Source organism: Camellia sinensis, chromosome 14, assembly GCF_055761805.1.
Source record: "Camellia sinensis isolate YWXY chromosome 14, ASM5576180v1, whole genome shotgun sequence".
NCBI classification, from domain to species: Eukaryota; Viridiplantae; Streptophyta; class Magnoliopsida; order Ericales; family Theaceae; genus Camellia; species Camellia sinensis.
The window spans coordinates 67702739-67720200 of NC_138974.1; the positions used below are offsets into that span (position 1 = coordinate 67702739).

The window sequence follows — 17462 nt, forward strand, 5'->3', positions numbered from 1 at the left end:
GTTGTTCTGTACTCAAAACGACGTCGTTTTGGCCATTTGAGCCACTTTTGAGCCACAAAATTTGAGCTACGTAGCATTGTCGTAATAAAAATTTTAGTAAAACTGATTCCTAACATTATTCTAAGCATAGTAAAGGAGTGTTTTGGAAAGATGATTAAAAGTTATTTTTTCATTTTTTTAACTTTTTTTATGAGAGAAGGGAGTGGATTAAAAGTTAGAAAGTGATTTTTAAATCACTTTCCAAAATATTTCTAATGCTGTGTTTGGTTAGAAGATTTGGGAAGAAATTTAAAAAGAAAAATAAAAAATATATGTAAAATTAAATAAAAAATATATATATTTTATTCATATTTTACTTAATATTTTTTTTCTTTCCAAACTCTTCCTCAAATTTCCTAACCAAAGACAACGTAAATCAAATTTGAGTAAACTTATTTCGGTTTGTTTTTCAGCCTTATTCAGGTGTGGCCTGTGACTTTGCGTCCCACTACGTACACTCTTCACCATCGCAGTCTCCTATTCCTCGTGACTTTTTTTTTTTTTTTTTTTTTTTTGGTTACAGGGAAATCCTCCCACCCTCCCGCAGGATCAAGGCAGCGTCCCATGAGGAGATCACCGTTCCGAGTAAGAGACTATAACCTGGAAGCTTGTCCCGACCTCCCAAGACAAGCTCCGATTAAATTAGAACTCGCACAGCGGGAAGCATTAAACCCACACCAAATAGCTGATTAGATATTCTTAAGATCCAACCTCCTAACCAACAATATTTCGTCCAAAAAATTGACCCAAGAGAAAAAATTGAACTTGTGACCCTGGTATTCAAACCCAAAGCTTTACCACAATGTCACAACCCCTGAGGTTATTCCTCGTGACTCTCTCTCTCTATAACTGAGTGTCTCTGGAACATGACGACAATGCATCAAAGAACGATACGAACCTGCTCTGTTTGTTTGTTTTCACGTCGCTTTCTCATTATTTAAACAATTCTTTCCCTACAATCCCAGTTTGTTGATCCACTCAACGTCTTTCTCTCTCTAAAATCAACCATTCTCTCTCTCTCTCTAAAGCCCAAATATCTATCTCTCTGGATTATCGCCTGCCTCCCATGTCCATTTCTAGGGCTTCGAGTCCTTTTCTTCTTCACTGAGTGATCGAAGAAGAAGATGAAGTGCTTTCATTTTACTAATGGCGAGAGGAGGGAGGAGGACGAGGACGGCGTCGTTTCGAGGACCTCCAAGGTCTCCTGGGCTCGCTCCTTCAGCGTCGCCTCCAGCAGCGTCGATACCAGGCGCTCCGAGTTCGACTCCGAGTCCAGGGACTTCACTGATTCGCTCGGCTTCTATGAGTTCCTCACTCACCGCCGTGCCAACGATCTGCGAGTTTTCACGTTCGCCGAGCTCAAATCGGCTACGAGAGGGTTCAGGAGAGCTCTGATTATCGGAGAGGGAGGGTTTGGGTGTGTTTACAGAGGGGTTGTTAGGGTTTCCGATAAGGATAATTGTCCCGATTCGAAGATGGATGTCGCTATCAAACAGCTCAATCGTAATGGTTTCCAGGCATGCCCTTTTGTTCTCTATTCTATTAGTAAAAATATTTGAAATTTAAAGACCCATTTTGTGTGCAAAAACTTTGATCCTGATTTAACAATGGTTGCGTATTTGAGTAAAGATTCAAGCTTTGATCTATTAATTATACGATTTGTTAAACTGCAAGTGTAATCAATGAAGCTTTTAATTCAACAAAGATAGAATGCAGTGACTTCATAGACTAGATAGGCTGATGAATGAGATCATATAGTTTTTTTTTTCCTTCTTCCCCTGCATTTTCGGGTGCGGATCAGATTTTTCAGCACCAATGTTCATATTTTCCATGTAAATTAAAATTAAAATTATATTTGCGCCATTTGTTTGTAAGTCTGAATGAGACCGCTCTTTCTTTTTCCTTTTTGGGTGCTGCGGCGTTTCTTTCTTCAGATCAGATTTTTCAGCATGGTACATTTGCATATTTGGATGTTTCATGGAAATGAAATTGTTTTGTGGATACATAATTCTGGCGTTTCATGATATGTTAATTGATAAGACACGATCCATCTTGGCTGTAGCTCTGTTAATCATCAATGCCCATTAAATGATCACTGCATGCTTGTGACCAAATAGTTGTTCAGTTCCAAATTTTCCATCGGGTTTTGTGCTTCTTCGAATTAGTGTCTGCACTATCATTCAGATGAGGGTTTTGTGCCTGATCTAAATAAAATCTGATTCTTCTCATTTAAAAAATAAAAAATGTGCACTGGCCCATGGCAATTGCTGCCATTTCGTTGGCAATATCTTTCATAGCTTTTAAGGCTTTTGTTATTTCTTAGTTACAAAGTTGTCAAATCGATAATTACAATGACCCTTTATGTCACCAGCAGGAAGTGGATTCAGAGGGTGGGTTCCTTATGGGACTGATCTCATTTCCTAGCTGTGGATTGATATATATTGTATGTTTGAGCTTTGAGAGCATCTCCTCCATAAATTTAAAGGTTATCTGATGGGTTTTGTTATTTTTCGTTCTAGTTTTCAGGGGCACAAGGAATGGATCAATGAAGTGAACTTGTTGGGTGTAGTCAAGCACCCAAATCTTGTCAAGTTAGTGGGATACTGTGCAGAAGATGATGAAAGAGGGATTCAGCGGCTCTTGGTGTATGAGCTCATGCGTAACAAAAGCTTAGAGGACCATTTGTTGGCTCGGGTAGCATCTCCTCTGCCATGGATGGCAAGATTAAAAATTGCTCAAGATGCAGCTCGTGGTTTGGCTTATTTGCATGAAGAAATGGACTTTCAGGTTATTTACTCTCGTCCTTTGTATAAATGCAAATCATTTTAATTTCATTTCAACTACATTTAGAATTATGGTTTTTTAAATCCCAATGTAGTTTGCTGACTGATGTCTGGCTAATAGGGTTTAAATATTTGGCATTACCATGACTATACTGATTGTTAAATTGTAGATCTGGTTATGTTGGAGATGAATGACATATCATATCATATCAAGGGTCATTCTCAACACGGATTACTTTAGCCAGTCTTTACTCAGTTCTTCTTTATTTTTATTTTATTCGGGTATATAGGTTCAATTTACTTATGATCATTCGAGTTATGATAAGAGATTGAAGTTTGTCTGTTGAAGTCTTTTTAATGTCCTTGGAATGCACGGCAAGAGTTGATGTTTTTGGCATAATTCCAACTATGTGTGTGTATGTACATATATTCATCCTTTTGCTTTTCAATAGAAGAATTAACCGGAATAAAGTCTATTGGCACTGTCTCTTCCCTTAGCTTTAGCCAATATTACACGTAATGACTACAAATTAATTAATTCTAGCACTCCGAGGAGTTTTCAAATTCAGAACTACAGTTTCTACTTGCAAATTTGGCGGGCCAATAAAAAATATGGTGGATACTAAAAGTTGTAGATGGAGGATGCTGACAGCAAACATAAAAGTACAAGATTAAGATACATTCTAAAAAATAAATAAATAAAAAAAAGCAAAATAATTTGAAGATTGTTTGTATTTCGTTTACCTGGTTGCAAAGCTGGATGATATGTTTGTTCAATAGCTGAGAAGTGACAGAGAACTGCTTCTACAAGAAAACCAAACTTCAAATTAGTTTTAAAGAAGGCCAGTAAGTGATAAATCCTGAATACTCGTTATCAAGTACGTCTAAGCCACCATTAAATATCAGTTAAAACATCCTGCTCATATTCTCACTGATGAACTACACTGAAGCCAATTAATATTATGTCGTCACTTGAGAAAAGGGTACTGTTAATGCCAGGCACCAAATGTTGGTCCCACACACTTCTCTTTCACACGGGGTGTGAGAGAAGTTTGTGGCATTATCATTTCCCTTGGGAAAATTCTTACTGAAGCATTTTGTGTAATGTTTGGAAAAGGAATCAAGCTCTTGATTTATTTTGTCACAAGCAGCTGCTGGGCGCCGATTATTTTCTACTCCTAGTTTTTCAATGCTATGGTAAACATCAAAATTAATACCACTATTGCCTTGTTGCACTAAGTCTGAAGTCTTCATGTTGAGTAATCTTCTCCCCAGTTGTGTCTTCAACAATTTCACTGAATGGAACTTTAGACAAGTACATAATGAGAAACCCTATCAGATTATGGCTTTTTAGATTATACGATTTCTCAACTGTAAGTTGCATGATGTGATTTTGATCTGCTATATATTTGGTGCAGTTAATTTTTCGTGATTTTAAAACTTCGAACATTCTTCTGGATGAGGAATTCAATGCAAAGCTCTCAGACTTTGGACTTGCTAGGCAGGGTCCAGCTGCTGGACTAAGTCACATTTCAACAGCAGTAAGTTTGTTTTCTTGGATGTGTGAGATTTAAACAAAATTAGTCCCAGGATTAGGACCCTCATCAGGATATCAGGATTTACTGTCAGCTGGCTCCACCCAGGGGATTTTATTAATGAAAAGAATGATGATGCGGATGCTATCATCGTCATCACCTTCTTTTCTTCTTCTTCTTGGTTGAAGTCAGCAGCATCCGCTATATAGTTCTTTGCAATACAATGTGTCCAAAATGGGACCTGATGAATGATGAGTTTTGATTACTGCCTGGGTGTTTAATATTATAAATTGATTTTTGTTTATAAAATGCTTGCTTCTCTAATTTTCTCCTTTTTTTCATGTTAGGTTGTTGGTACAGTAGGTTATGCAGCCCCTGAATACGTTCACACTGGCAGGTTGACTGCTAAAAGTGATGTTTGGAGCTTTGGTGTGGTTCTCTATGAGCTAATCACCGGAAGGCGAGCATTGGAACGAAATTTGCCTCGGAGTGAGCAGAAGCTCCTGGAATGGGTGAGGCCTTATGTGTCAGATTCGAAGAAATTCCGCCTTATATTAGATCCCCGACTAGAAGGGCAGTATTGCATCAAATCAGCTCAGAAACTCGCGGCTCTAGCCAACAAGTGCCTCATGAAACAGCCCAAATCCCGCCCTAAAATGAGTGATGTAGTTGAGATGCTGGGAAATATCATTAGTAAGACACCATTACATGATGATGTTTTCCCCCAACCTGCCAAAGAATCCGAAGATGGCCAGGAAGAAACTGAAGAGGAAGCTGAACCATGCAAAGAGGAGAACAATCCCAGGAAAAGGGTTTTTGACTTAAAAGAAATGATCAGCTTGAGGAACAAATCCATTGGAAAGTTGGATTGGAGAAATTGGACACCTGGGATAGTAAGAACATGGTGAATACACCATGCATCCACCCTTTTTCTACCTGGCATTGGCAGATAAATGCAGTTATTCAGAAGATTTATCCAGCGTCAATTGCCCTGAAGATTGGAGGCTTATATCTTTTGCTCTATTTTTCTATCAATCTTGTATATACAGTGTGTTCAGAAAGCGGCATTAAGCATGCTTTTCCTTGGAACACATATTGGGATGCAGATTCTCTGTATCAGAGGCAGAGAGACTGTAGAGAGGTGATTTGGGATTGGGAGACGGTGAGAAAACGGACAGAATCCTGTGTTAGTTTGCTAGGTTGCCACCGAGCTGTCGCTATCTCCGTTCCGTCCCCGTCCCTTCATTAAGTGGATTGCAGTTAATTGGCTCCCTTGTTTTCTGGGCACCATTAGACAGCAATTGTCAGCACCAAAATTGGAAAACATTTTGTCTACAGATTTCTCATACAGTCTACAGCCAACATCATTGAGATGCTTCAAATTCAAGTTGGATGTGAACTAATGTTGATTTTTCAGTAATGCTGTTGAAAGAAGGAATATTGGGGCTATTGTAGAAAACATGTTTACTGTGTATCTTTTGTTGAATTAATGTAAAAATTAGTATCTAGGAACACCAGTTAAAATTGACCAGTGGCCCCCTTTATTTTCAAAATAAACTGTTCTTCACTCTTTTTTCAGGGAATTTGATCAAAACTTTCTCATAATAAAACTTTAATACATTAAGAATAAGTATAAAAAGTTTTTCTTGAAAAGTTTAAAACTGTCTATTATCAAAATATACGTAGCGGGTAATTTCATATTTTAAATTTTAAAATAATATAATTTTTGATTTGAATGTCGATTTTTAATAAAATTAGTATTTTTAAAATCTTCTCATCAAAATCTATCAAATAAGATTCATATTGATTATGAAATTCTTGAAAAATAAAAAAATATCGTCAAAATTGATGTAATCAATACATGTTATTTTGTTTTGATAGTAATATGTTATTTTGCCTAATAATAACATGTTCCTCTGGTTCACAGTAATATTTTACTGTTACAAAAAACAGAATATATATTAGATAAACGAACAAAAAATGCACATACACAACATTTTTAAACTTGTATAAAATAAAATAAAAATGTTTATTGTCAAAAGATTTGTGAGATATATATATACATACATGGACAATATTGTCCAAGAAAAAGAATTTTTTTTTTTTTACTCTATCCTTGCTCAATTATGTATTTTTTCCTTCAAAAATTTATGAAGCAAAATAAATTAAATTGTCTTTTTTACCAAATAATGATTCAATAGAAGGATTTTGGCTAAAATTCCCTCCCCCCCTCTTTTTCAACTTCTTTTATAACCTTTTTATATTTTATGAATTAAGAATGATTGTTTTCCTTGGATAGTTTCGTTTAACTAGTCAGCCACTTGAACTAGTATTTTTTTTTTTTGGAACTAGTTTAGAGTATTTTCAGCAGTCTCTTCATTTCAACAAAAAAGAAGATTTATTAAAAAATTCTTTTTCAAGAGTTTGTATCTTAATTAATCTATAAGATATTCTTATATCATTATTTGAACATTTGATTTATTAAATTCTAATTCTCATATTTAAAATATTTTATAGACATTTCCACCCTTACAAATATTTTTTGAATGGTAGCAATTTGGTAATGTGAATATTCATATTTTATAATGTGAATATTTACATTGACGGTGTGAACATTCACATTGACATATTAATATTTACATTGATAGTGTGAACATTCACATTGACGGTGTTAACATTTTTATTACGAAACATTTACAATGTAAATGTGAATATTATTAAGGATATTTTGACAATTATATTACTCATAAAATTTATTAAAATATAATAAAATAATATAAACTAAATAAAATATAAGTAGATATTTATAAAAACGTGTCCTCACCAAAAACTCTACTATATCAAGCCAAAGACTTAAATTTCTTCTGCAGCAGCCTAGCTAATGTAAAGCTAAACTAATATTTTGCTACAGTATCTCGCTAGAAAAGACGAGATACTTTGCGCTAGTTTTTATTTATTTTTTATCCTTTTAATTCAAACATTTGTTTCTCTATGGCACTCTTTCTTCATTTTATTTGTTTTCTTAATCTGAAATTTCTCAGCTCTCTCATAAAATAACTTAAAAATACAATTTTTATACATAAATTTTAAATAAAAAAAAATAATGACTATAGAAAAATATGACAGTAAAAAAATGTAAATTTCACAAAAATATAATTATATTTAAAAGAATAAAAAATAATAATAATTTGAAAGAAGTTAGTTTTTTTTTTCAAGATGGAAAAGAAAGTAATTAACGTATAAAAATATTTTAATAGAAAATAACTAAAGTATATAGCCTTTTTGAAATGTATATTAAAAAAATAACGAGCAAAAATAGTAAAATGAAATTTTGAATAACTATTTACTATCTTGGTGACGTACTCTTTAAGTTATAAGTCCAATGAAGTATGCTTGAGCATTTTTCAGAAAGCAGACCATGAATAATTGAAGATAGCTAGTTAGGGTTGAACTGACCCAAAAGACACAAACTGTGTGGTTGAAACCATAACGAGTCAAATCAATTAGCAAATTATTTAAGGTTGGCTTGAATATCATTAGTTTCAAAATGTATTTAAATTTAATTTATTTATCTTTTGAGTTGATCTCAAATGAGTCTTAATAGAGCTAAATTCAAGTAACTTAGTTTTTTATAATGAACACAAACTTATTGAGTTAAATAATAGGTTGTCTAAGTTTAATTTATTTACGTAACGAATTGATCTTTAAATTTTTTTAACAAATCAAATACAAATAAAGATAATTTGATTCATTATACAGTCCTAGAAAACAGACACACCGATGTGGTGCAGTACCTAAATTGAAATGGCTTTTGGAGGAAAACAAGGGGTAATCATATGTTAGGGGAAAAGTGAGCTATTGACAATCCATGCCTATAGCTATGGCACGTAGATAAAAAAAATAGCGTGGGTTGAACAATTCAACGTTCAAACTACGTGCCATAGCTATGTTACAACCCACGCTATCTTACAAACATTTTGCTAGTCCAATTTGTTGGGTTACAAGCTCACCTAGAGACTGAGTCAAAAGAAGGTTTCATTTCGAATATATTAGCTAGCCACAATGACTGTACTACAGTCATTGAGCAGAGATATGGGTAAATGCTGAGCCCTCTGGTAAACCACCCTTCAATATCTTCGAATGAAATGAAAATCAGCTTTGTCGAAGTTCATTCATTCATTTTGTATAAAGTGGGGAAGTAGATGGCCTGGGATAAGCGGCCGCAGTGTTCCCGTTACCAACATCACCTGCGCTTCGCCTCCGAGGCTTGGGCGCACTGGTTTGATCGCTGCGAGTATTTCCTGTTTCCTTCAAATCGTGAAGCTCTTCCAATTCTTTCACCACCTCATCCATGTTAGGCCTGAACTTGGGTTCTGTGGACAGGCATCGAAGTGCAAGGTTGGCTGCTTTGTAGGCTACGTCCAATGTGTACTGACCTTCGAGACGGTTGTCGAGAACGCGGTAGATTTTACGCTTGTTGGCCAGGTAGGGTTTGGCCCATTCCACTAGGTTGTGTTCCCCGGATGGCCTATTCTTGTCTACTGCTCTCCGGCCAGATAACATTTCAAGGAGTACTACTCCGAAACTATATACATCACTCCTGGCAGTCAAGTGACCTAGAAGAGGTGAAAAGTAGAATGAATAACTAGTAAAGAAATAGGAAACTTTCACAATAAGTCCTACTTTTCTCACAAATTTTCCATGTGAGTCCTATTAACACGTGAATTAGCTCTCTCAATGTAGTGTTAATGGAACTCGATGAAAATTTCATGAACAAGGTGGAACTTAATTGATAGCAACAGTAGATAGCAAGATTTAAAATGACATAAAAGTGGACTGAGAAAAGCTAGATAGAGAAATTACATCAATCAAAACATTACTTAAAAAGGGGGCTCAGGGTTTTGCCGCCCCCCACCAAAAAAAAAGCAAAGTATTGAAGGCAGCCCAGAAAGCAAATTCAAATGGAGAAGTGCTATTGATCCATTACAGTGACTTACTATACCCTTACTTTATCTATTAGGGTCCTTTGTGCATAGGGACACAAAGTTAAGAACTGATGGAGCTTACCCTAATCACATATACATGAACAAAATAGCAAATTCTTCTTGCAAGTGACATAGAAGACAGAAAACAATCCTAAAGGTAGCCAGACAGTTGAATTAGGTAGGTGGCTGCTAGCTTAGAAACTTTAATCCCCAAAATGGGAAAGAATTCCAATGGGTTAGCTGGGTGGCTCAGAAGGAAAGAGAAACCTGAATCGAAAACAACATATAGAGATACTTATTTCAAAAACTGAGAACCCGCTAGGCACGGCCCTTTGGACCACAACCCCAAGAAGGAATACTCAGGGTTCCCAGATCGGGCCCAAATCCCCTGAACCTTTTAATCCATCGGAATTTTGAACCCATGCCAGTAACATGAGAATATTCCCAATTACCAACTCAGACAACATATATCAACATTTAAACAGAAACAAAAAGCAAACATGCATTTAGACATACCAGTGGCTAGATATTCTGGAGCTGCATATCCGTGGGTTCCCATGACCCTAGTGGAGACATGGCTTTTGTCGCCTGTCGGCCCATCCTTTGCCAACCCAAAATCAGAAAGCTTTGCATTGTAATTCTGACATTAAAAGATTGAAAAAAATGCCTATCAGAACCATGATTAGCTTTCTGGAATCTGAAAAAAGCACCAAATTTGGTTCAAAGAAACATACTGAATCAAGCAATATATTAGAAGTTTTGAAGTCCCGATATATCACTTTTGTTTCAGCACCGTGAAGAAAAGCAAGTCCCTTTGCAGCACCAAGAGCAACCTTTAAACGAAGGTTCCAAGAAAGTGGTTGGAAGTAAGAACCTCCTGTTACACAACAATTTGCTGTCAGTTATGGAATTTTCAAGGAGAAAATTTTGGTTTAAAAGTCCTAGTTGGGTAGAAAGAACTCACTCCTGAACAAATGATTTTCCAAGCTGCCCCTAGGCATGAATTCATACACCAGAAGCCTGTGTTCATCCTCCAAGCAATACCCAATGAGTTTCACCAGATGACGATGATAAAACTGCCCCAGATAATTCACTTCTGCCTGTGGGACCAGTAATACAACAAATAAATGAAATATACACATCAACGTGAAATACTGAATCCAGATCATCTGTCCCCTTCCATGCATCTTTCTCTGTTCCTTTGAATCAAGATCACTTATGGTGACATAAAAAACCCAATAAACTCACAAATTATAAGGGAACATAGAATGAAGCATAGACAGGAGCAGATGATCTTGATTTTGACACACTTCCTTACCAATGTGCTATAGACTTCAGGGACCAAAATGAAAAAAAAAAAGATGTCCTCACTAGTGTTTTCTAAGTGGACTACTCAAGCAAGCATGTTATTTTCAATCCTTCAAGAGGACCAATGAATGATTTTGTGTACAAATGTGGCTTACTCAGACAAAAAATTGCAAACTTGTCCTTGTGAATGCAAAGACCAAAATTGCCCCATTGCGAAAGCTTGAAGCCAATTCTACAGAAATGTATATAACTCACCAGCCACTCTTTGTGACCTTGGAGACCTTCTTGATTAAGCCTTTTCACAGCAATAACCGTGCCGGTCCCTGGCTTTGAGGCCGTAAGAGAGTTCTCATCGATCCAACCCTTGAAAACCGAACCAAAACCACCTTCTCCAAGCACACTGTCTGGACGGAAGTTCCTTGTGGACATCTTGAGATCAGAAAAACTAAAGCTCTTCAAATTTGAGGACTGCAAGATTTCACCCTCACTCCGAGGAGGTACAGAAACTGATGATGCTTTGCTGCTAGAACGACTAAGATCATTGCCATCCGTGCTAACAGGTTTCGAACTCCCCCCTGAACAAGCCAATGTAATATCACAGTGATATTTATTACAATTGCCTCTCTTGTTATGGATTCTGATCCTCAGTAACAACAAAAATGGAATTTCAGAAACAATTAACCTAATAAAACATAATTAAATTCAGAACTTCAAGTAATTCCCTTTATGGACTTACCCAATGGATACACATCACATTGCTTATCATCTACTTAGCAATTTTGCAATGACCCAATATGTAAACTAAGAATATCAGCTAAAATTAACAGAAAAACTGAAGAGTAAGCATGTCGAGATGACCCAATATTATTGAACATTAAATTCTCATACAAGTAGGCAATTATTAATTTTGGGAACTTAAATGTTTCAATCAAAACCCATAATTAAACAAAAAGATTAGAGCTACAATACAATAGGCTTCCAAAGGAAAGATGAATCTTGTTTAGGTAACATAACTGAAACTATTGATTTTCAGCCATTAAAAACACCAATCCAAAACGGGAATACACACATACACACATGTATGAGTGATTAAAATAAAGAGTGAAATTTCTGAGTACCAGTGTGACAGGGGCTCTCAGCTTTGATTCGAGCACTTAAGCAAATACCCATTTGATACCAAAGCCAAGAAACAGAACAAACGCTTTCGCTTTTTCCCTTCGCCAGAATTTCCAACCCTACCAGATCCTCCAAAAATTAGGGTTTCTCAGCTACAGAACTTCAAAAAAGAAAAAAGAAAAAAAAAGCAGATCTATATGTCAAAAGAAAGGGAAGAACAAGAAATTGCTTCTATAAAAAGAAGCTGGCTTTCGTTGCCACCACAAGTAAACAAACTAAACCCACCTCTTATTCTGTCTGGAATCAAAGGCTAGGCTTAGAGAAGAAACCAGAGAGAGAGTGAGGGATGGGTTAGTTGTACTATGTTTTGTGCGGTAGCTCTCTTTCTATGTGAGACATTTCACGCGAAATGGGTGAGAGAGGGAGAGAAAGGGTGGACCTATGTGTGTGGTAGAACTACACTGATCACAAGTTTAGAGAGAGAGAGAGAGAGAGAGAGAGAGGTTGGGAGGGTGGAAAGGGCATTAATGGCGGGATGGCCCGCCCCCAACAACTTAACGTTAGTGTGGGTGTCTCTCTCTCTCTCAACACAACAAAAGAGCACAGTGTCTCTCTAGACTACAGACGACCTACTACTAGCATTACTGAGTCAGAACTTAGAAGAAGATGGAATGGATAAGCCACCCACGGACTGCTGTCATCCATCCCTCCTCTGTTCCATAAATAATTGAGCAAGGGGTTGTTTGGAATGATCTAAATAAGTGTATTTTTTATCTTTTTATGAAAAGATATTCAAAAAAATAGAGAGATAATATGATGATAAAAAGATAAAAAGTGTGTACTTATTTAGAATAACCAAACTTGACCTAAATTTTACAATAATTTCTCGCTTCGAAACATATTTTTTTAATAATTTTTAATTTTTTGATGAAAATATAATATAAAAAAGGCAGTGGCTTTAGTCCAATTTAAGATCGGATTAGATTATACTGTTAGATTCGTGGGAGTCCACCACGAGTCCTGTTTTGATAATTTGAACTGTTCAATGTGTAGAACTCGTCGAGTACTATATGACTGTAAAAAATCACGTTGATCGGATATCGATAACTATGTGAACAAAACAGTTTTTTTATCAACCGTTAATTGTTTCACCGTCTATTTTTTATATAAAATTGATTTGATCACATAACTATTGATATCTGATCAACGTGTTTTTTTATAGTCATATAGTACTCGACGAGTTCTACACATTGAACGGTTCGGATTATCAAAATGAGCCCAAAAAATGGGCCTCATGGGCCGAACTGGACGGGTCCAGTCTTGATCTCAACTTGAGACAAGCTGGACCCTATAAAAATTTAGGGGTTGTTTGGGATGACCTAAATAAGTGCACTTTTTATCTTTTTACGAAAAGATGTGCAGAAAAGTAGAGAGGTGATGTGATGAAAAAAAAATAAAAAGATAAAAAGATGAATTATTTTAGAGTTGCCAAACTTGGCCTTAGTATGTTTAGCATAATTTTTTACAAAAAAGTATATAAAAAATAAAGAGAAAAGAGAATCTTTAATTTTTTGATATAAATTATTGACTTTTTGATTTTTTTAGGCCTTATTTAGGAATAGGCTTTTTCAGTAACTTTTTGGTTTTTTTGACTAAAATGTGATGTAAAAAAAACTAGTATGTTTGGAATGACTTTTTAACTTTTTAAGAAAATATGTGCAAAAAGTATAGAGAAAATGGAATCTTTGACTTTTTAGTATGGGTTGTTGGCTTTTTGATTTTTTTAGTAACTTTTTAACTTTTTGGCAAAAAGGAATACTTGTCAAACGAGGCCTTAGTGACTTTTTGACTTTTAAATTAAAAAAAGTTACTTCCCAAACAAGGTCGTCTAAGGCCTCGTTTGTTAATTATGAAGTGTTTTGAAAAAATAATTGAAAATTAATTTTTTAAAAATTTTTATAAAAAATTATGATAGATAATATGATTTAGGCCAAGTTTGGGAAGTCCCAAATAATCCATATTTTTACTTTTTTTTCATCACATCACCTCTCTATTTTTCTGCACATCTTTTCATAAAAAGACAAAAAGTACACTTATTTAGGTTATCCCAAACAACCCCTTAAAATGGATTAAAAATTAAAAGATAGTTTTTAACTATCTTCTCAAAATAATCCTATATATTTTAGTTAAAAATTTAAAAAACCATTATGGCTCCATTTGGCAATGAGGTTTGGGACTATTTTAGCCACAAAAGACAATAAGTTATTTTAGTCACAACAAACAAAACATCATATCCAACCCATAATCATTATACTCTTCTCTAAAAAAAAAGTCAAAAAATCCAAAAAAGATAAAAAGCCCGTCCCAAATCAAGCTTTTTAGCCAAAAAAAAGTCAAAAAGACAACTCACTTCCTAAACGGAGGCTATAAATTATCACATCACTTTATTTATTTTTCTGTATATCTTTTTGTAAAAATCTAAAAAAATACTAAAATAACTTATTTTTAAATGAGGCATTAAAGTTATGTTAAGATTGCAAATGATTTATTATTTTTTATCACATCTCTCATAGGAGTGTGAGACCCACACATATGAATTTGTGTGAGTCTCACACTTATGTGATAGATTTGATAAAAAATTTGATAAATTATTTAGAATTCATAGCAATTTCTATATACTAATCTTCTCAACTTTTGAAAAACATGTAACGAATTTAACATAATTATATTAAATTTTTTAATTAATTAATACGTAATCCTCCCTTGTTCATTATACAAATCTAATTTCTATATACACTTTATAAATCCAGTTGGTTAATGTTTAGATAAGATATGAAAAACAAAATTACTTGAAATATTTCAATTAATTACTACATCATTAAGTTAGAAAAGTACTACAATAATAAAAAATGATTGACCAATTGAATTTGAGCTCGCTGAATTGTCCAAATTAGGTAATCAGGACAATTGGCCTAACAACTTTTCGAATGATCTTGCGCCGAAAGACTTGCGTCATCATTGTCAATCACAATTGTACGGGGAATAAATATTCCACAATGCCCGTACTCTTTTCGTCCAAGCTCCGCTTCTATCCGATCAACCTGTGAACGCAACGGCGGTGAGCTACCCGGCGGTGTGTTGCCGGAAAACCCCTCCGATGGTCAAGTTAGCACACACTCAGAGATAGAGAGAGAGAGAGAGGGGAAGAGAGTTGGATGTTTAAGTTTCTCTCACCAAATGATGTTCCATGCCAGTATGGGGGTTGCAGTCATGCTTATATACTTTCAGCGCTCAACTCTGCATCCATTTGCTTATTGACACGTGGAGCTGCTCTCACATCCGTCAGCCCAAATCCAGCTAAACACCACCTACTCAAACTGCCAGACAACATTAGCGGGAATGGGGCAGCCCGACGACCTCATCTCGGCCTCCTACGACCGTGCTATGTAACGAGCCCGACAGGGCCACTTGCCGAGCTCCATCACAACCGAGCTCAGTAGGATTCCGGTACGACTGAGCTCCAGACAGATTAAGCCGGTATACAGAAGACTCTTCCCACCGAGCTAAATGTGTGAACCACATAACCCGGGTTGCCCGACAATCACCTCGACCAAGTTAGCTCGGCCCAAACTTGGAAGCTGGACTCGACCGAGCAAACCTAACCTAGACAGGCCCAAGTTAGCTCGGCCCAAATGTGGGACTTGGGCCTCGACCGAGCGAACCAATTCTGGAGAAGCCCACGTTAGCTCACCCTAAACATGCTCGGACCTCTCTCTGTCCGGCTTCTACCACAGCCCAAAGCCAATTTATAAATCTCTCTCACAACAATTATCACCTTTATCAATCGGCATATCAACCAACATTCTCCCAGATGACCGATGTATCAACTGACATGTACAAATTTGAATAATTCGAGCAAGCCCAAATTCATTAGATGTGTGTTTGTTTTCCTGTAGAATAATAATGCCCTATATATATTTTATTTATTTTTGAGCACTATCTACATTAGTTTCAATTATTTTAGATTAACTTTCTTAGTAAGTTTTTAATAAATTTTTAATTTTTTTTTGATAAATTACAAAAAAATTAATGTATTTGAAAAGTTTAAAAAAAAAATAGTCACTTTTTTTTAGTGAAGAAATTAATATGATACTTTATTTTTTTTAATTAATAATAAACAAGGTTTTAACTTTTTTAAAATTTTGATTATTTTAATAGATCCCAAACAGGACTCGGCCTTATGAGGGGGAAAAAAAAACTGACATAATTATATTAAAATTATAAAATTTATTATATATATATTTTCAATTTTTAATAAAAATCTGTGTAATGCATGTAAATAATTTCGCTACGTAGCTATTCGAGCCGTAGACCGGCTTGGCTTGAGAATCAGGAAAAGGATTCAGTGGTACGCATTTTTCATAAGGACTCAGCTTTCCTCTAATTTGTGATCATATTTGAGGGTATTGTTGAGTCTATGAAAGTCTACCACGGGTTTCGTTTTGATAATTCGAACCGTGTAATGCGTGAAAATCGTTGATAACTATCACATACAATCAGATTTTTGTCTGTAAAAAAATCACGTTAATCAGATATCGATAACTATCTCATACAATCAGATTTTTATCAACTGTTTATTTTTTCGCTATTTATTTTTTTTTACAAAATTGAATTGATCACGTAATTATCGATATCTGATTAACGTGATATTTTATAAGTGTATAGTACTGAACAAGTTCTACACATTAAACGATTCAGATTATCAAAACGAGATCCGTGATAAGCCCTCACAAACTCAACAATTCAATCACAAACTAAAGGGATGTCATCCCTTCTTATAAAGTTCTTTGTATGGAAATGCTCTCTGCGTACTTGTTATATTCTACTTTTTGTACTATCAATATTTTGATTTTATTATTTGTAAAAAAAAATAAAAAGAAATAATATTTGTATGATCAACATTGCTAAATTATACTGTCAATTATTAAAATTTTAACTTTAATTAATTATTTTAACAATTCTTTATTACGTGTGCATCTCATGAAAAAATGCAAGGGTGGCAATGCAACCATCAAGTCACTTTATTTTGTTTTTGGCACAAAACAATCAAATCATTGTTCCAAAGAGGGAAAAAATAAATAAATAAAAAAAAAGGTTTTGAGTAGAAGAAAAGCCAAAAAAAGTTTTAAAAAAAAAATTTGAGTTGCAGAAAAGCCAAGGAAACCACCACCCGGCACACAAAACAATCAAATCATTGACATGGTAATTTTTTGACTTTTTTAAATAAATGATTTGAAAAGTTAATAAAAAGTGATTTTTAATTTTTTTTTTTATTAATATTTATTTATAATGTCAAATCATAAAAAAATGATCAAACTACTCATATTTAGTTTAAAATATTTACAACTTTACCCATGTAACACATTTTGACCCATGATGGGTAGAATTGTAATTTCACCATTGGCTAAAAACTAATTTCCCAAATAAAAAAAAATTAACTTTTGCTACAAACTAAAAAAAGTGGCTAAAAGCGAACTTCTCAAAACAAGCCATTGTTGCAAAGAGAGAGAAAAATGTTTTGTTTGGTAGAGCTCTGAAATGTTAGTTTTAGAGTATGATTTGAGCATAATGTTTGTTTAGAATTTTTTAAAATTAATTTCACACTCACTTTTGAAAATGCAGCCGGAGGCGGGAGA

At 34.8% G+C, this 17462-nt stretch overlaps 2 protein-coding genes across 4 annotated transcripts; one reads left to right on the forward strand and one right to left on the reverse strand.

Annotated features, from left to right (window-relative positions):
* Positions 1 to 845: 845 nt before the first annotated feature.
* LOC114290837 (Protein kinase superfamily protein) lies at positions 846 to 5885 on the forward strand. Of its 2 annotated transcripts, none has more exons than XM_028234849.2 (4): positions 846 to 1556; positions 2566 to 2826; positions 4241 to 4363; positions 4705 to 5885. In XM_028234849.2, the coding sequence occupies exons 1-4, from the start codon at positions 1164 to 1166 to the stop codon at positions 5263 to 5265; spliced, it is 1338 nt and encodes a 445-aa protein (XP_028090650.2). In that variant the 5' UTR covers positions 846 to 1163; the 3' UTR covers positions 5266 to 5885. The 2 variants fall into 2 exon arrangements, with proteins under 2 accessions (XP_028090650.2, XP_028090651.2); XM_028234850.2 differs by having other exon boundaries at positions 895 to 1556; positions 2559 to 2826.
* Positions 5886 to 8084: 2199 nt separating this feature from the next.
* LOC114290836 (putative serine/threonine-protein kinase PBL9) lies at positions 8085 to 12495 on the reverse strand. 2 transcript variants are annotated; one of them, XM_082906758.1, is made up of 7 exons: positions 12052 to 12495; positions 11769 to 11926; positions 10906 to 11225; positions 10307 to 10442; positions 10077 to 10219; positions 9859 to 9982; positions 8085 to 8973 (listed from the first exon to the last, which is right to left on the reverse strand). In XM_082906758.1, the coding sequence occupies exons 2-7, from the start codon at positions 11818 to 11820 to the stop codon at positions 8534 to 8536; spliced, it is 1215 nt and encodes a 404-aa protein (XP_082762884.1). In that variant the 5' UTR covers positions 11821 to 11926; positions 12052 to 12495; the 3' UTR covers positions 8085 to 8533. The 2 variants fall into 2 exon arrangements, with proteins under 2 accessions (XP_082762884.1, XP_082762885.1); XM_082906759.1 differs by having other exon boundaries at positions 11769 to 11885; positions 12052 to 12458.
* Between the last annotated feature and the right edge of the window lie 4967 nt (positions 12496 to 17462).